At 34.6% G+C, this 20,589-nt stretch overlaps 1 protein-coding gene across 5 annotated transcripts in view; it reads right to left on the bottom strand.

The window, feature by feature from the left end:
• Window positions 1-20,589, bottom strand: part of DACH2 (dachshund family transcription factor 2) — a 640,153-nt gene that overhangs the window by 208,020 nt on the left and 411,544 nt on the right. For all 5 annotated transcript variants that reach the window (XM_073799555.1, XM_073799556.1, XM_073799557.1 and 2 more), the window contains exon 4: window positions 20,235-20,366. In XM_073799555.1, the coding sequence (XP_073655656.1) occupies window positions 20,235-20,366 (132 nt within the window). The remainder of the gene's footprint in view (window positions 1-20,234; window positions 20,367-20,589) is intronic.

The raw sequence follows: 20,589 nt of genomic DNA on the forward strand, positions 1-20,589 counted from the left end.
TCAAGGTAAAGATGTCAGACTTAAGAGATCACATGTTGTATGATTCTATTTATATTAAATATCTAAAATCCATAGAGACAATATAATGCATTAGTAGATTAGTGGTTGCCAGGGGCTGCGAGTAGGAGAAACAGGAGTGACTCTTAATAGCTATAGGGTTTCTTTCAGGGGTGATACAAATTTCTGGAATTAGATAATGGTGATAGTTGCACAAATCTAAACTTACTAAAACAACCGAATTGTATACTTTAAAAGGGTGAATTTTGTGGTATATGAATTATAGTTCAATAAAACTTATAAAAAATCACTTTGTGACAACATGGATGGACCTTGATGGCATTATGCTAAGTGAAATAAGTTAGACAGAGAAAAACAATTATACTATGATCTCACTTATATATGGAACCAAAAAAAAAAAAGAAAAAAAGAGCTCATAGATACAGGGAACAGAACAGGTTTGTAGTTGCCAGAGGCAGGGAGGGGTAATGTGCAAAATGGGTGAAGGGAATCAAAAGGTACAAACTTCCAGTTATAAAATAACTAAAGTCATGGGGATGTGATATACAGCATAGTGACTATAGTTAATACTATATTGCATATTTGAAAGTTGCTAAAGAGTATTAAAAGTTCTCAACACACAAAAAAGTTTTGTAACTATGTATGGTGACAGATGTTTACTAGATTTATAATGGTGATCATTTTGCAATATATACAAATATCAAATCATTATGTTACACCTGAAACTAATATAATGTTATATGTCAATTATATCTCAATTAACAAAGGTTAAATAATTATGTTTTCTAGTTCCAAAGTGCAGAAAAGAGTATTTGTGGTTGATAGACTAACATTAATTTGAGCCACAAAATGATAGAAACTTTCTGAACAATTGCTTTCAAAATTGTTTCTGTATAGTAAAAGCTGCTTTTAAAAGACAAAAAATTCACTTTTGGTGCTAGACAATTTTTAAACTTTCCAAAGGAGACACAAGTATTTATTGAACCTCAGTTCAATGCATGCATTTAGGTTCATTGCATACACTGGTCATATTCATACTGAAGAACTGATGATATCCAAGTACCACATAATTATAAAGGATAGAATTTAGAAAAAAAAGTGATTATTTCCGTGTCCCTTACACTAATGTGTTCACTAAATGTGAATATTCATTAAATGTGAGAAAATATTTAATGTGCCCAGTTCTATGTAAAACTTTATGTATATTAAGCTGTCATTTATAAAAGAAATAGGAATAGTAATGACAATTTATAATAACTATTATTTTAATTTTGTAGTTACACATATACTTTTAAGAGGTAGATATATGCTGTAAGTCAGCTTTTGAAATCTGGCACTGTAATAAGCAAATTACTATCGAATTTTTTGTCAAGTTCCAATTAATTCACAAATGACCTTTAAAATGATAAAATGTACAACAGTCAGCTATTATAAACTCCATTTATGAACACAATCTCTCAAGCAATATATATAACAAATTATTTACAATAATTTCTCCAAAGGTTTTAGAGAAAACAATTAAAATTCTATTTTTTGGTCCAGTTTAAGAACTATTGCTTACATTTTCCTTTTCTGTTACTTTTCACCTGTTTGCATTTAATCTGTAAGGAAAACATGTGTTTTCTAGATGATACTGCAAATCAATTTGCAAATACCTTGAAGAGAAAAGTATGCTGGGTAAACCCAGCATAGCTTCCTAGAGATCAAGTCTTGTCAGACAAATCTAATCTCCTTCTGTGACAGAATGACAGCCTGAGAGATAGAGGGGAAGCAATAGATGCAATTTATTTTGACTTTATCAAGGTTTTTGAGACCAGACTAAACAATTGGCTCATCAATAAACTGTGAAAATCCAAGCAGGTCATACATCTACATAGAGTTCTCAGGAGGCAGGAGAAGGGCATTCTAAGTGTGGTCACCTCTGGATCAATGTCAGTCCGGGGTTACAATACAAAATATCTCCCAGATTCCCAGGCAAATGTCTGTATCAGTGCCCTGAATATGGACATAGGCATAATTTTGATCAGGCAACACTAGTCCAAAACTTCTGAAGATGAATTCAGAATCTGAAGTGACATCACTAAATGAAGACTCAATAAGAAATGAATGATATGGAATGTCAGAGCACTGGATTCTGGAGAGCACCTGTTAAGTAAAAACAATACAAGCAGACTATGGGTACAAACAGATGATGTTTGAGAATCATAGAAATGAAGATTAGAATTCAAAGGCAATAAATAATATTTCAAACTCCTTCATTGTATCTAAGGCCCAAAGAGAGGAAAGGACTCATTCAAAATTACAGGACAAAACTGTACCAGAGCTAGGTATTTAGTATTAATGCACACACAAAAAAGAAATGCTTAAGGAGTATATAACATGTAGGAACCAAGACAGTAGACCCAACACTGGTTAGATTCTTCCTCAGAAGTAGATTTCTGCCCTTTGTCCTAATGATATTCTATATGGGGGCAGGAGGAAGGTGGAAGATTAAGGGAAAAAAACAGAATGATTATAGGTTGGCAAATAAGATCTATAAGGAAATATCACATCATTTCAAATTATTCACTGTAAAGAAGATGAAATGGTTAGGATTAACTTGGAGGTATTTTTATACAAACTGCCTTAGTAACACTGACAAAACAAGTTCTTAATACACTACATGAATTATTAAGAGTAGATATCATAATTCTCCAATAGTGAGAGTTGCTTATTCCTGGAATAAATTTGTAGAAGGGTCTTTAAAAATATGAGCTCTCCTTGTTTACATCCTTTTTAAGGGGCCATAGGCATGGAAGAAAGATGGATAGTGTGCTAAAAGTTTAGAGTTCTATGAGAAAAGCCATCTAAAAACAGTTCTTAGTGTCAGGATCTAATGAAAACAAGCATGCCTCACTTGATTATCTAGAAACATCTTGCTCCATATCCAATGAGGTGTTTGGATAAAATAAAGCAAAAAAGGTAACCTTAGGATTTTCTAATTCTACTTTGCAAGTTAATCAACCACATGTACGTTGATTCTTTCCACTATAAACTATATTTTCTAAAGGTAAAATACTTAACATCTGCTCAGAAGCTAAACCAACACAAAAGTCAGAGCAGGCAGGGACTCAGAAGATAAAGATTTACATGAAAATCATCTTGAATTCTCCAGAGGAAGTCACTGTGCAAAATTCCTGAAATAAGCAATGCAGTTTTAAAATACTCCATTTTTTTCTACAGGTAAATGGGAAACTCTTGAAATCTTTGTTACAGTAAAAAAAAAAAAAAAAAGAAGGACCTGCTGCTGTATAACTATATTTCTGATTTGACAGCTACAATTATAATCATTCAAGCATCTATTTCCCACAAACTCTCCACAGCCATAACCTTTAGTGTGATTAATTATAAAGCTCCAGGAGCAATAGTACACAGACTAATTTCCTAAAACAATAAAAGACAGAATTTCTCATTTGGAGCTAAATGAAACACGAGCATGTTGTTATTCATGCTGAACTCTTGATGCAGAGTCGTGGTGCAGACATTATAGAAGCTATTAAACAAAACCTTGAATCAAAGAAACTATAGGTCTTCAAAAGAGAAAATGTTGTTCTTGGCTAAGGATCCTCTAACATCTATGTTTACTTTTCCTTTTAAAGTCTAGTGTTATGAACTGTAACTTCATATTATTTTGGCTCTATTATTACAGAATCATCCAAGAATATCAATTTTAACCAAACAGAAGGTGATATAAGAATTCATAGAAGGAAAATTCCTGTTTACTCACATTCAAATATCTCAACTAAATACAGGTTTCCTGTCCTGCTTATTTCAGGATATGTCAATAGATTTGAAAATTACCTTGGGTCATGGAGCACATGCTCTGTGACTACCCTTGTTGGTTATCTGAAGAACAAAATAGGCAATGGTTGATCCCATACCCTGGAGGAAAATGTTACATTCTGCACATTTTCCTGTTAAGTATGGAAAAGGTGATGTTTCACTCCTTATTTCGATAAAATTTATCATAAACAAAAGTTAAATGACAAGAGTCAAGCATGTAATGGGGGTTGGAATAAGAAGTTATGAGAGGGCTTCCCTGGTGGCTCAGTGGTTGAGATGTCCGCCTGCCGATGCAGGGGACACGGGTTCGTGTCCCGGTCCGGGAAGATCCCACATGCTGCGGAGCAGCTAGGCCCGTGAGCCATGGCCGCTGAGCCTGTGCATCCGGAGCCTGTGCTCCGCAATGGGAGAGGCCACAGCAGTGAGAGGCCCGTGTACCGCAAAAAAAAAAAAAAAAAAAAAAAGAAAAGAAAAAGTAAGTTATGAGAAATGTGCAAACTAAAATATAATTATTTTTTAAATGACAAAATTGTAAACATATTAACACCAATACAAAATTTTCATTGACTATTTGATATATTTTTACAGCTGTCATACTTTCAGGGATTCAGCAACTAGTAACAAGGATGAAATTGAATGGCAATTGTGCCACAATATGATGTTTAAAATAGAGCATGTTCCTTCTGAAATGAAAAGAATTCTCCTCCTTTCTTGAGTTTTCTGATTATATAGATGGTTGTGAAAATGGCTTATGGGAGCTAAACATCTTCCCCTAAGGTAAAATGCTCACACGGCCACAGATAGATGGGATTAAGAGAGATTATTCATTTCTATTTACAATTTTGCCTTATAAAAACAAATGTTGCCCATGAGGGAAAAATTAAAACATTCACTCAGATTGATTTAAGAGCTGAGATATAAATCATTGAGCTATAATTTTTAAAATGATAGAAAATTCTAAATCATTTTTCATCATTTGGAATATTTGTGGGTTTAGCATATTTTAAGCCTTAATTAATTGGACCCAGTTTCAGAACTATAAACACTTCTGTTCTATACCACACTTAATTTATGAGAAAGAAGATAATACAAAGAAAGAAAACCTGTCAGAAATAGAGTCAAAATAGTAATGCCCACAGTAGATCCTGAGGTCAGGTCAAGTCTGACCTTACGGCTGACCATGTAAATAGAACTTCGGTCAGTCTAAATTAGGGACAGTCTCCTTTATCAGCTGCATCTCCATCTCCAGGCTTATTGATTGATTAAGACTCAATATAAAGGAAATAAGTTTTATTATATACCTTAGACTATTCTGGTAAATCAGTTCAAATATCAGAAGCATAATGTTATAGCAAAAAGATCACTGCCAGCTCTTTCATTACCTATCTGTGTGACCACAAATAAGCCAATTTCTCATCCTCCAAGCATCATCTGTAGTGTGAGGGGACTGTACTTTATTTCAAGTCACTTAGATCTCTAAAATTTAATTTGAGAAATACTTGCCAATAAAAATGTAAACAACAGGTGCTTTATAGTTAACCTAAGAATGCAATTAATTAAAACTTTCTGGTTATCAAACATAATATTTCCTCAAGCAAAAAGTCAACTCTTACCCAACTCTTAGAGATAAGCCAAGGCTCTGAGAACCACTATTTGAAAATGACTGCCCTGGGGAATCACTCATACAGTCTCCTTAACACATAATTTAAATCTATCCATTTTTCTCATTTTCAATTTGACATCCTTCAAAGAAGAGTTCAAATGTCACATCCTAAGCTTGAATTCCTTCCTGATTCTCTTATTCAGAAGAATTTTCTTCTTTCTCTATATTCTCACAGTTCTTTGTTCCTCTCATTGCTTTTATCACATATCTTCTCAGAGTATGGTCATTTATTCATTGATTCACTTTAATGTTTCTTCTCCTAGATCATAAACATATGAAAGTCAGTAATTTTTGTCTTTTCTCCTCACAGTGTCAATGTATTGCTTTTTTTCATTGTTGGAATATTGCACATTGTGGATGAAAATTGAATTTAGTTAAAAAACTATTCAAGAATTACTATAATCCCTTATGGAGTGGCAATTAATGGTCACTAGCTACATGGCTTATTTTATTCACATACTGGACATTTAGGAATGTCTATCATTTGCTAGTCACTTCAACCATACCACTGGAATTCATAATCGCATTAGATCATAATTTAATGCTCAGATTCTAGGTGAATATACAAATTATATAAAACATTCAATATGTTTTTTTCCTCATATGATACCTCACAATTTAATTGAATATTATAACTGCATTAACTGATTTTTCTTTGCCTGATTGGATCTAGTACCTATCTTGTAAATAGAGCCTTTGTGTTGCTCCAGTTTTTTTTTTTTTGGTTTGAATATCTGATTTCCCATTAATGCTTGAACCAAAACATTCAGAAAGACCATGTCCATTAACAGTAATCAGACTTAAATGCTGTTAACTGATGTCTTCCTTTTCACTGTCTACCTGCTTCTTTCCTTTCTTGGAATACATTAAAATAAACCAAAGGTTATAACCATGGAAATTTTTCAAAAAGAGAAATCAAGCCCAGTCTTTTACCTCAAACAAGTTAAAGAATACAACCAGTTTAAATCTTGTAATAGGATACCCAAGGGGCATCAAAGATATACTAGTACATGGATTATCAAAAATTTTCATATCTAACATTCTTGATATGAATTTCCATTTGTAAATGATCACTTTGAAACTGAGCTTATTATTTTCCAGTGAACACAGATTTCATTTATCCAAACTTTCTTCCATTTAATGAAGTATAATTGACAAATAAAAATTGTATATATTTAAGATATACACTTGATTTGATATACATATACATTGTGAAATAATCACTATAATCAAGTAAATTAACATATCCATCACCGTGTATAGTTAGGATTTTATTTATTTTTTTCACTTTTTGTGGTGAGAATACCTAGCAAATTTCAAATATACAATTTAGAATTGTTAACTGTAGTCACATAGCTATACATTAGATCTCCAAATTTTTCATCTTGTAAAACTGAAACTTTGTACACCTTGACCAAGATCTCCCCATTTCCCCCACCCCCAGCCCCTGATAACCATCACTCTACTCTCTTCTTCCATGAGTTAGACTACTTTATAATCCAACGTATGAATGAGATCATGTAGTATTTGTCTTTCTGCATCTGGCTTCTTTCACTCAGCATGTCTTACAGGTTCATCCATGCTTTTGCAAATGGAGAGATTTGTGTTTTTTTTTAAAGGCTGAATAATATTTCATTTTGTATATATATACAAAATTCTTTATCCATTCATCTTTGGAGAGACATTTTAGTTGTTTCCATATCTTGGCTATTGTGAATAATGCTGCAATGAATATGGGAGTGCAGACATCATTTTGAGATCCTGATTTCATTGCCTTTAAAAATATACCCAGAAATGGGATTGCTAGATTATAAACAAGTTCTATTTTTAATTTTTTTAAAAACCTCCATGCCATTTTCTATAATGGTTGTACAAATTTACATTCCAACCAGCAGTGTGCAAGGGTTCTCTTCTTTCCACATTCTTGCCAATACATATTATCTTTTTGTCTTTCTGATAGTAGCAATTCTAACAGTTGTGAGGTAATATTTCATGGTTTTGTTTTGCATTTCCATAATGATTACTGAAGTAGAGCATAATTTTAAATACCTGTTGGTCATTTGTATTTCTTTATTAGAGAAGTGCTTATGCACATCCATTGCCCATTATGGGGGGGGGTGTTATGGCTATTGAATTGTTTGAAGTCCTTATATATTTTGGATTTCAACCCCCTCATCAGATATATAGTTTGAAAATATTTTCTCCCACTTCATAGACTGGCTTTTCACTCTGTTGACTGCTTCTTTTGCTGTGCAGAAGCTTTTTAGGTTTATGAAATCCCATTTGTCTATTTTTGCTTTTGTTGCTTTTGTTCTTGGTGTCATACTCAAAAAATCATCTCCCAAATCAGCATCATGAAGCACTTTTTCCTATGTTTTCTTCTAGTAGTTTTACTTTTAAAGGTCTTACATTTCAGAGTTTATCCATCTGAAGTTAATTTTTGTATATGGTGCAAGATAAGGATTCAATTTTATTAATTTCATATGGATAACTTCTCCCAACACCATCTATTAAAGACACTATTCATTCCCCATTTGTGTGTTCTTGGCATCTGTGTCACAGATCAGTTGACTATAAATGCATAGATTTATTTCTGGTCTTTCCATTCTTTTCCTTGGTATATGTGTGTGTTTTATGCCATTACTGTGCTGTTTTGATAATTATAGCTTGGCAGTATATTCTGAAATCAGGCAGTGTGGTGTCTCCAGATTTCTTCTTCTTTCCCAAGACCACTTTGGCTATTCAGGGTATTTTGTGGTCCCATAAAAATTTTAGGATTGTTTGTTCTATGTCCATGAAAAATGACATTGGAATTTTCATAAGGATTGCAATTGAATTTGCTGATCACACTGGTTAGTATGAACATTTAAACAATACTAATTCTTCTAATCCATGAACATGGGGTATTTTCCCACTTATCTGTGTCTTTAATTTCTTTCACTGTATTGTAATTTTAAGTGTACAAGTCTTTTACCCTAATCAATAAGTTTATTCCTAAGTATTTAATTTTTTTTTGGCTGCACCGCATGGCATGAGGGATCTTAGTTCCCTGACCAGGGATTGAACCTGTGCCCCCTGAAGTGGAAGCTCAGAGTCTTAACCACTTGACCGCCAGGGAAGTCCTTATTCTTTTTTTTGCTATTGTAAATGATTGTTTCTTTAATTTATTTTTGGATACTTTATTGTGTGTGTATAGAAACACAGCTAATTTTTGTATATCAATTTTTTTTTCCTTTTTATACTGAATTATAGTTGATTTACAATATTATATTGGTTTCAGACATACAGCTTAGTGATTCAATATTTTCATAGATTATACTTCATTTAAAGTAATTATAAAATACTGACTATATTCCATGCTGTACATTACACACATTGTATCTTATCTATTTTATACATAGTAATTTGTATCTCTTAATCCTATAACCCTATCTTGCCCCTCTCCTTTTCCCATTCCCCACTGGTAACCACTAGCTTGTTCTCTATATCTGTGAGTCTCTTTCTTTTTTGTTGTATTCACTAGTTTTCTGTATTTTTTAGATTCCACATGTAAGTGATATCATATAGTATTTGTCTTTCTCTGTCTGACTTATTTCACTAAGCATAATATTTTCTAGGCCCAAGCATGTTGTTGCATATGACAGAATTTTATTTTTTTTTAAAAAGTCTGAATAATATTCCTTGTATATGTATCCCACATCTTCTTTATCCATTTATCTGTTGATGGACACCTGGGTTGCTTCCATATACTGGTTATTGTAAATGATGCTACTATGAACATTAGGGTGCACGTATCTTTTTGAATGAGTGTTTTTGTTATCTTCAGATATATACCCAGGAGTGGAATTGCTGGATCATATGGTAGATTTATTTTTAGTTTACTCACAATTTACATTCCCACCAACAGTGTTCAAGGGTTCCATTTTCTCTGCATCCCCACCAATATTTGTTACTTGTGTTCTTTTTCATGATAGCCATTCTAACAGATGTGAGGTAATATCTCACTGTAGGTTTTTTTTTTTTTTTTCGGTACGCAGGCCTCTCACTGTTGTGGCCACTCCCATTGCGGAGCACAGGCTCCGGACGCGCAGTCTCAGTGGCCATGGCTCACGGGCCTAGCCACTCTGCAGCATGTGGGATGTTCCCAGACCGGGGCACGAACCCATGTCCCCTGCATCGGCAGGCGAACTCTCAACCACTCCGCCACCAGGGAAGCCCTCACTGTAGTTTTGATTTGCATTTCTCTGACAATTAGTGATGTTGAGCATCTTTTAATGTGCCTGATGGCCATCTGCATGTCTTCTTTGGAAAAATATCTATTCAGGTCTTCTGCTCATTTTTTGATTGGGTTGGATTTTGTTGTTGTTGTTGTTGTTATTGACTTATATGAGCTGTTTATATATATTGGATATTAACCCCATATTAATCATAACATTTGCAGATATTTTCACCCATTCAGTAGGTCGTCTTTTCATTTTGTCAGTTGTTTCCTTTTCAGTGCAGAGGTTTTTAAGTTTAAGTCACATTTGTTTATTTTTGCTTTCATTTCTTTTGCCTTAGGAAACAGATTCAAAATAATATTCCTATAATTTATTTCAAAGTGTGTTTTGATTATATTATTTTCTAGTTTTATGGTTTCAGGTCTTACATTTTGATCTTTAATAAATTGTTTTTTTTATATAGTGTGAGGAAATGTTCTAATCTCATACCTTTACAAGTAGCTCTCCAGTTTTCTCAGCACCATTTACTGAAGAGATATTCCTTTCTCCATTGTACATTTTTGCCTCCTCTGTCATAGATTAATTGACTATAGGTGTGTGGATTTATTTCTGAGCTCTCTATTCTATCCCATTGATCTATGTGTCTGTTTTTGGTGCCAGAACCATGCTGTTTGTATTACTGTAGCTGTGTAGTATTGTCTGAAGTCAGAGAATGTGATATCTCCAGCTTTGTTATTTTTCTCAAGATTGCTTTGGCAATTAGGAGTCTTTTGTTGTTCCATATAAATTTTAAGATTAGTTGTTCTAGTTCTGTGAAAAATGTCATGGGTATTTTGATAGGGGTTGCATCAAATCTGTAGATTGCTTTGGGTAGTATGAGCATTTTAACAATATTAATTCTTCTAATACAAGAGAATAAGCTATCCTTCTATTTCTTTGTAGCATTTTCAAATTTCTTCATCAATGTACTATAGTTTTCAGAGTATAGGTCTTTCACCTCTTTGGTCAAGTTTATTCCTGGGTATTTTATTCATTTTGTTTTGTTTTGTTTTGTTTTGCAGTATGCGGGCCTCTCACTGTTGTGGCCTCTCCCGTTGTGGAGCACAGGCTCTGGACATGCAGGCTCCAGACACGCAGGCTCAGCGGCCATGGCTCACGGGCCCAGCCACTCCGCGGCATGTGGGATCTTCCTGGACCGGGTCACGAACCCATGTTCCCTGAATCGGCAGGCGGACTCTCAACCACTGTGCCACCAGGGAAGCCCTATTCGTTTTTGATGCAATTTTAAACTGGATTGTTTTCTTGCTTTCTCTTTCTGATAGTTCATTATTAGTGCATAGAAAAGTAACAATTTTCTGTATATTATGTATCCTGCAACTAAAATGAATTCAATTATTAGTTCTACTAGCTTTTTGGTATAGGCTTTAGGGTATTCTGTGTAAAGTATCATGTCATCTGTAAATAGTGACAGTTTTACTTCCATCCTTCTAATTTGGATGAATTTTATTTCTCTTTTTTTTGCCTGATTGCTGTGGCTAGGACTTATACTACTATGTTAAATAGAAGTGGTGATAGTGGTCATCCTCCTATTTTTCCTGATTTTAGATGAAAAGCTTTCAGCTTTTCACAATTAAATATGATGTTAGCTATGAGTTTTTCATTAATGGCCTTTAATATGTTGAGATATGTCCCCTCTATACCAACTTTATTGAGAGTTTTAATCATGAATGGATGTTGAATATTGCCAAATGCTTTTCTGCATCTGGTGAGATGATCATATGACTTTTAGCCTTCGTTTTGTTAATGTGGTGTATCACATTGATTGATCTGTGGATATTGTACCATGCTTGCATCTCTGGAATAAATTCCATTTTATCACAGTGTATGATGCTTTTAATATATGGTGGAATTCAGTTTTCTAGTACATTGTTAAGAGTTTTTGCATCTACAGTAGTCTGAAATATTGGTCTGTAATTCTTTCTCTCTTTTTTTTAATAGTGTCTATTTCTGATTTGGTATCAGGGTAATGGTGGTCTCATAGAATGAATTTAGGAGTGTTCCCTTCTCTTCATTTTTTGGAATAGTTTGAGGATAGGTATTAACCCTTCTTTATATGATCTGTAGAATTCCCCTGTGAATCTGTCCAGTCTTGGACTTTTGTATGCTAGCAGTTTTTTAATTATGGATTCAATTTCAGTACTAGTAATTGTTTAGATTTTCAATTTCTTCCTCATTCAAGCTTGGAAGTTTGTATGTTTCTAGGAATTTATTGTTTCTTCTAAATTGTCCAGTTTGTTGGCATGTAATTTCTCATAGTATCATCTTCTGATTGTCTGTATCTCTGTGCTATTTCTCCTCCTTCATGTCCTATTTTGTTTATTAGTGTTCTCTCAATTTTTTTTCTTAATGAGTCTAAACACTTATCAATTTTATCATTTCAAAAAGCTTCCCCTTTTCTGTTGTTTTCTTGGACTCTATTTTATTTATTTCCTCTGTGATCTTTATTATTTCCTTTCTTCTGTTGAATTTGGGCTTTGTTTTTCTTTTTCTAATGCCTTTAGGTGGTAGGTTAGCTTGTTTTTTTTTTTTTGAGCTTTTTGTTTCCTTAAGTAAGCCTATATTGCTATAAGCTTCCCTCTTACAACTGCTTTTGTACACCGCATAGATTTCAAAAAGCTATGCTTTCATTTTCATTTGTCTCAAGGTATATTCTGATTTCCTCTTTGATTTCTTCATTGGCACATTGTTTTTTTTAGTAGCATATTGTTTAGACTCCACTTGTTTGTGTTTTTCCCATTTTTCTCCCTCTAATTGATTTATATTTCATACTGTTGTTGTCAGAAAAGATGCTTGATATAATTTCTATGCTCTTATATTTGTTGAGACTTGTTTTGTGACCTATCATGTGATCTATTCTGGAGAATGTTTAATGTGCTCTTTAAAATAATATGTATATTGCTGGTTTTGGATGGAATGTCCCAAAGAAATCTATTAAGTCCAACTGATCAAATGTTTCATTTAAGGTCACTGTTGACTTACTGATTTTCTGTCAGGATGATTTGTCCACTGATACCAGTGGGGTGTTAAAGTCCCTGACTATTATTGTGTTATTGTCAATTTCTCCCTTTATTTCTGTTAATATTTCCTTTGTATATTTAGGTGCTCCTATATTAGGTACATATATGTTTATGAATGTTATATCCTCTTCTTGTATTGATATATGTATCATTACTAATGCAATTCTTTGTCTTTTGCTATAGACTACGTTTTAAAGTCTACTTTGTCTGATATGCATATTGCTACCCCAGCTTTCTTTTCATTTCCATTGGCATGGAATATCTTTTTCCACCCCCTCACTTTCAGTTTGTGCATGTCTTTACCTCTGAAACGAGTCTGTTTTAGATAGCATATAGATGGATCTTGTTTTGTTTATCCAATCAGCCACCCTGTGTCTTTTGATTGGAGCAATTAGTCCATTGACATATAAAGTGACTACTGATAGGCATGTAGTTATTGGCATTTTTTTAACTTGTTTTCTGGTCATTTTTGTAGTTCTTCTCTGTTCTTTTCTTCTTCTTTTAGTCTCTTCCTTTGTAGTTTGATGATTTCCTTTAGTGTGATGCTTGTGTTCCTTTCTCTGTAGTTTTTGTGTATCTATTGTAGGCTTTTGATTTGTGGTTACCATGGAGGTCATATACATTGACCTCTAACTATATTTACTTGTTTAATCTGATATTTCTGTTCAAACACATTCTAGAAGAGCTATATTTTTTGCTCCCCTATCCACTTTTGTGTTTTTGATGTCATATTTTACATATTCATGCCTATCCCTTAACTGTTAATCAATTTTACAATTTTTGTCTTTTAACCTTTGCACTAGCTTATTTAAGTTGTTGATTCACAGCCTTCACTATATATTTGCCTTAACTTGTGGGATTTTTCCTTTCCTATAATTTCTTGTTTCATACTGTAGCCCTTATGTTTTCTCCTAAAGAAGACCCTTTAATACTTCTTATAAGGTTGGTTTAGTATTGATTAGCTCTTTTAGTTTTTGGTTGTTGGAGAAGTTCTTTAGGTTTCCTTCAATTCTGAATGATAACCTTCCTGGATAGAGTGTCCTAGGTTGAATTTTTTTCCTTTTCAGCACTTTAACTGTATCATGTCACTCCCTTTTGGCCTGCAAAGTTTCTGCTGAAAAATCAGTTGATAGACTTATAGGAGTTCCCTTGTATGTGACTCTGTTTTTCTCTTGCTGCCTTTACTATTCTCTCTTTATCTAACTTCTGCCGTTTTAATTATGATATGTCTTGCTGTGGGTCTCTTTGGGGTCATCTTGTTTGAGAACTCTGAGGTTCCCGTAGCTGAATATCTGTTTCCTTCTTCAGATGTGGGAAATTTTCAGCCATAATTTAATGAAATATATTTCCAACTCCTTTCACTCTCTCTTTTCCTTCTGGAACCCCTATAATGTGAATATTAGTACTCTTGATGTTGCCCCAAAGGTCCCTTAAACAATCCTTATACTTTAAAATTTGTTTTTCTTTTTGCCCTTCTGATTGGGTGATTTCTGTTATTCTATCTTCCAGATCACTTATGTCTTCTTCTGTATCACCTAATCTGTTATTATTTCCTTCTAGTGTATTTTTTATTTCGGTTATTGTATTCTTCAGCTCTGACTGGTTATTTTTTAATATTTTCTAGTTCTTTGTTAAAATTCTCACTGTGTTCATCTATTCTTTTCTCAAGTTCAGTTAGTATTCTTATTACTGTTGCTTTGAACTATTTATCAGGTAAATTATCTCTGTTTCATTAGAGTTTTTCAGGTTTTTTTTTCTTTTTCTTTCATTTGAAACATATTCCTATGTCTTATTTTGTTTAACTTTCTGTGTCTCTATGAAATTATGTGAAACAGTACCTATCCTGATCTTGAAGGCATGTCCTTGTGTGGGAGCACCCCTATGCAGTCTGTGTGTGTCCTGTGGCTTTGGTCAGAGAGCTGGATCTGAAGTGAGCACAGGCTTTGTCTTCCCCTTGGATGTCCAGCCACCACCTTGGTTGGTAAGACTGGATTTGGAAAGGCTAGAGTCAGAGCCAGGTGTGAGCCAGGGCTTCTCCTAGGCTCAGTGGCCATTACCACTTTAAGGGCTGGGGCTGGGGCAGGGACCAAGGGGCCTGTAGCATGAGCCCTGAGGTAGAATTTTTTGTCTCCAGGTTTTGTTGTTAGTCTCTTTCTAGATTGGGGTGATGACTGGGTCCCGAGGGCTTGGTGCTGCACTTCTGTGCTGGCTTAACTTTTTCCTCACCATGTGCACCTTAGATAGAGACTGGGTTGGAATCAGAGGTTTTGGTGCCACACTACTGAGATGGTTTCAGTCCACTGGGAATGGCGGTCTCCACCCTGGAACCAATTTTGTTCCCCACAAAAGGGGCAAGAACACACTTGCTAGCAATGGCTGCTTCCACCCTTGTCAGAGACAGGGCCAGGGTCCAAGCCAGCGTCATTCCTTCCAAGTGTGCACTCTCTCATTAGCAATGGCAAGAGAGACTGGAGTAAGAGCCTGGTGCAGGCTCAGGCATACTGGGGTTGTCCTGGCAAGCCAGCCAGAGCCCCAGACACTTTTCAATCTGTTGTCATCACACTGTGACCAGGAGTAAGCAAGCTTGTGCATGGGCTCTTCAAGAGCAGTCTTGGTTTCTTATAGATCTCCAGTAAGCCTCACTGGTTTTCAAACAAGCTAAGGGAGCTCATCTTCCTTTGTCAGACCCCATGGCTGGGGTGCCTAATATGTGGCTCATACCCTTCACTCCCCAGAGAGGATCCCAGAGCCCATGATATCCTCCTCCTTTTCTGGGTCCCCAGCTAGGGATGTGGGACCCAACCAGATCACTTCTCCTCCCTTCCTGCCAGACTCTGCATGGATCTCTCTTTACAGCCCTGGTTGCAGAAAAGCCATTCTGCCAATCTCCAGCTCATATTCAGAAAGAGCTGCTCCCCATGTAGTTGTATTTTTGATGTGCTCGTGAGGGCAAGTGAGCTCAGTGTCCTCCTACTCTGCCATCTTAACATATCGCATTGATTTTGTATACTGCATCTTTACTGAATTCATTTTTTAGTTCTAATTGTTTTATGGTCGTTGTTGAGTTTTCTACATATATGATCATGCCATCTGCAAATAGAAATAACTTTACTTCTTCCTTTCAGATTTGGGTGCTTTTTATTCTTTTTACTTACCTAATTTCTCTGGCTAGGATTTCCAGTAATATGTTGAGCAGGTGTTGAGAGTGGGCATCCTTGTTTTGTACCAAAAAGGTACAAAGGGAAAGCTTTATGTTTTTCTCCATTGATTATGATGTTAGCTGTGGGCTTTTCATATATGGTCTATAAGCTGTGAGTTAATTTTCTTTTACACATTTTCGTTGAGTTTTAATCATAAATGTATGTTGAACTTTGTCAAGTGCTTTTTCTTTGCCCATTAAGATAATCGTGTGGTTTTATTCTTTCATTTAAATTTTTTGTATCACACTGATTATTTGCATATGTTAAACCAACATTGCATCCCAGGGATAAATCCCTCTTGGTCATGGTGTATGATCCTTTTAATGTGCTGTTAAAATCGGTTTGCTAGTATTTTATTGAGAATTTATGCCTCTATACTCATCAGTAATATTGACCTTTAATTTTTTTTCTTGTAGCGTCTTTATCTGGAATTATTATCAGTGTAATGCTGGGCTTGTAAAATGAGTTTGGGAGTACTCCCTCCCATTCAATTTTTGGAAGAGTTTGAAAAAGATTGGAGTTAATATTTTAGACATTGGTAAAATTCAACAGAGAAACCATCTGGAGCTGGGTTGTTGGTGGTGGTGGTGGTGGCTTTTTTGTTTCTTGTTTTTGTTTTTTTGGTTGGGAGGTTTTTGATAACTGATTCAACTTTGTTAATAGTAATTGATTTATCCATGTTTCTATTTCTTCTTGATTGAGTTTTGGTAGGTTGTATATTTCTAGGAATTTATCAGCTTCCTCTAGGTTATCCAGTCTGTTCATGTATAATTGTGCTTATTAGTCCTGTGTGATCCTTTATATTACTGAGGTACCATTTAAACGCCTGCTCTTTTATTCCTGATTTTATTTATCTAAGTCTTCTCTCTTTTATCTTTGTCTAATTAAGGTTTTGTTGATTTTATCTTTTCAAAAAAAACCAACCTTAGTTGTGTTGATTTTTTTTCTATTGCTTTCTTATCCTCCACTTGATTTATTATTTATTTATTTAAACTTATTTATTATTTCCTTCTGCTAACTTTTGACTTGGTTTGTTCTTTTTCTAGTTCCTTGAGGTGTAAAATTAGATTGTTTATTTGATGCTTTGTATTTTTTAAATATAAACTTCCCTCTTAGTACTACTTTTGCTGCATTCCATAGTTTCAGTATATTTTATTTTCATTTTTATTTCCCTCCAGATACTTTTTAAATGTTCTTTGGATTTCCTCTCTTGATTTTCCTCAATGGTTGCTCAAGAGAGTATTGCTTATTTTCCACATATTTATAAATTTTCCCATTTTCTTGCTGTCATTGATTTCTAGTTTTATTTCACTGTGGTTGGAAAAGATACTTGGTATAATTTTAATCTTCATAAATTTGTCAAGACTTGGTTTGTGACCTAACATGGGATATATCCAGAAAAATGTTCTATGTGTGCTTGAAAAGAATGTGTATTCTTCTGCTGTTAGGTAGAAATTTCTGTAAGTTTCTGTTATGTCCATTTGGTTTATAGTGTTGTCCAAGTAAGATTTTTCTTTATTGCTTTTCTGTCTGGATGTTGTGTCCATTATTGTAAGTGGGATATTGAATCCCCCTACTATTATTGTATTGCTGTCAATTTCTGCCTTCAGATCTGTCAATGTTTTCTTTATACATTTAAGTGTTCTGCTACTGGGTACACATATATTTATAAATGTTATATCTTCCTATTGAATTGACCCTTTTATAATTATATAATGACCTTCATTTCTAAAAATAGTTTAAGACTTAAAGTCCATTTTTTCTGATATAACTATAGCCACTTTCACTTTATTTTGGTTACCATTTGCATGGTGTATCTTTTTCCATCACTTCACTTTCGACCAAATCATATTGCTGGATCTTATTTTTTTATCCATTCATCCATTCAGTGCATTTTAATTGGTGAGTTTAATCCATTTACATTTAAAGTCAAGCACAGTGACTACTCTAATTCCATTTCTAAAACATCAAGTATAACATACATAGATCGAAACCTACTACTTTCTTTTTTCACAAAGATGGATACCTGGAGTTAAGTCAGCTTATAGTTAACCAGGAAAATTAACCATTTACTAAGTTAGAAATTAGGTAACCAGTATAGCTCTCAAAATATTTTTTGTTGTCTTGTTATAAAGGAACAACAGAAGTTTTATTGAAAGTCTTTTTCAGAAACTGGTATACCTGAGAAAAACATGACAGAAGTTATTCCTTGAGATCCTACTAATTTTTATTGGTACAAAAAATTCTTTTTATTTGCAAGTGGCTTCCTGTAAAATGTTGGTCACTTCCGAGACACCAAAAAATTTTAAAGCCAGTATCAGTTAAGAGAGGCGTTAAGACTAGGAAATTGATCATAAGTTTATTACTGTATCCTCATTGTAAAAACAACTTTATTCCAGAGGTTAAATAAAATAAAATTCCTGGGTTTCCCTGGTGGCCCAGTGGTTAAGAATCCTTATGCCAATGCAGGGGACATGGGTTCAAGCCCTGGTCCAGGAAGATCCCACCTGCTGTGGAGCAACTAAGGCCATGTGCCACAACTACTGAGTCTATGCTCTAGAGCCCATGAGCCACAACTACTGAGCCAGTGTGCCACAACTACTGAAGCCCACGTGCCTAGAGCCGGTGCTACACAACAAGAGAAGACACCGCAATGAGAAACCTGCACACCGCACTGAAGAGTAGCCCCCGCTCACCACAACTAGAGAAAGCCCATGCATAGCAATGAAGACACAACACAGCCAAAAATGAACATAAATTAAAAACAATTCCTGTTGCAAAACAACATTGAAGTGGAGGAAGAATGTGAAAAGATTAAACATTTTGGACTTAACCATATATGGGATTGAAACTTAGCTCTGCCACTTACTAGCTTTGCGATTATGGGCAAAGCCAAAACACTCTGTTCCTCTGTTTCCCAATCTGCAAAAATTGGAATATTAAAATTTCCCTTTTTTCCAAAAATTTGGTAAGAAATAAATGAGTTAACATGAGAGATAGAAGATGAATAAATTTGGGGGATGTAATGTACAACATTGTTATTAGCGTTAATGATACTCCATTAAATACTTGACAGTTGCTAAGAGATACAATCTTAAAATTTCTCACTACACAAAAGAAATGATAATTATGACATGATAGACGTGTTAGTTAACATGGTTGTGATAATCATATTGTAATGTATAAGTGTATCAAATCAACACTTTGTACACCTCAAACTTATACAATGTAAAACTGAGCATGTTTCCATTTATTCCCCATTGTGAGCACTGGTTGAAGACCATTCTCACTCTATAATTCACCATGAAAACTTCAGCTTTAAATGAGTCTATCATACTGATTTAACTCAATAATGTCCCTTTTTAATTCCTCTCTCCTTTTCCCTCCAAAATAAAGACTTACCATGCTTGAAATTCTAGAAGCTGAAAAGAAGAGAGAAAAGGCTGCTACTTATTTACCTATCACATTATATTGAATTTAACTGCAAACGCAGATTGGAAGCCTGTGGCTCCTAAGACCATCCTAGGTTGCCCCTTATTATTCCCCACTAAAATTATATTTTATTTCTTTATTTATCCATTCATGTATGTTGATAGTTATAATCCCACCTACTTCCAAAAGAGATCTCAGGGGTGATCTTATGATCAAGTCAAGGTACAGTTATCACAGGGTCAAGGAAAAAAAAAAACAGTTACTAAGAAAGGAGGGGACATTCTATTCCACAGGCATCTTTCTCTTTTCTCCCCTTTTTCCATCTCTTTTTCTTTTTTTCTTCTTGTTCTACATCTTTAGCCCCTGCCAATAATTCCTCAAGTCTCCCAGCACCCTCACTTATCTAAGGAGGTGGTACTCCAGCTTGAAGCAAAGGTGGAGTCTCAGAACTGCATTTCAGTGGCAAATTATTTAGAGAAAAATTAAGAAGCCTGAGGTGAAATTGAAGGAGGCAGCTTTTAGCAATCAAAAGGTGCAATAGTTAGCACTATAAAAATTAGAATTTAACCCCACCACAACAAAACAATAGAGATAAATCAATGTTTCCTGAAATGGGATTCTGACCCATAATAGTTTTCTAATTTCAATGTACAAATTAGAGGTAGGGTTAAGCCTCCTTTTGTACTAACTGCTGATAATCAAAGTATACATATTATTCTCTCCTCTCCTCTCAGCCCTCCTCTCTCCCTTCCCAGAATAAAGCAATGAGAGTCACCTGCTTTGGATTCCTGAAGACACTCACCTGTATTAGAATTAAGATCATCAGGCTCTGATTCGGTCCCATTTTGGCTTCCATTTCCCTGAAGAGTGTTCATAGCCATAAGCTTCATCTTCTGCAGCTTCATCGCCTCAGCCATTGTTGCAGCTGTTATACCTAAAACCATAACCATTCTTTTAAAACAGGGGCCATTTCTTAATGTAATTGAAGACTGTATACATTTCTTTAACAGGCCTATGCTGCACAGCACAAGCCAAAAGTAAGCCCAAGTCTAATTTATGAATAATATTCTTTAACAAAGTAATTTTCAACTCCTCTAATAACTTCTTACAATGGACAGTTTGAACATCTGAAAAAGCATTAAATATGGGTCTGATTC

This window comes from Tursiops truncatus, chromosome X, assembly GCF_011762595.2.
Source record: "Tursiops truncatus isolate mTurTru1 chromosome X, mTurTru1.mat.Y, whole genome shotgun sequence".
Lineage (NCBI taxonomy): Eukaryota > Metazoa > Chordata > Mammalia > Artiodactyla > Delphinidae > Tursiops > Tursiops truncatus.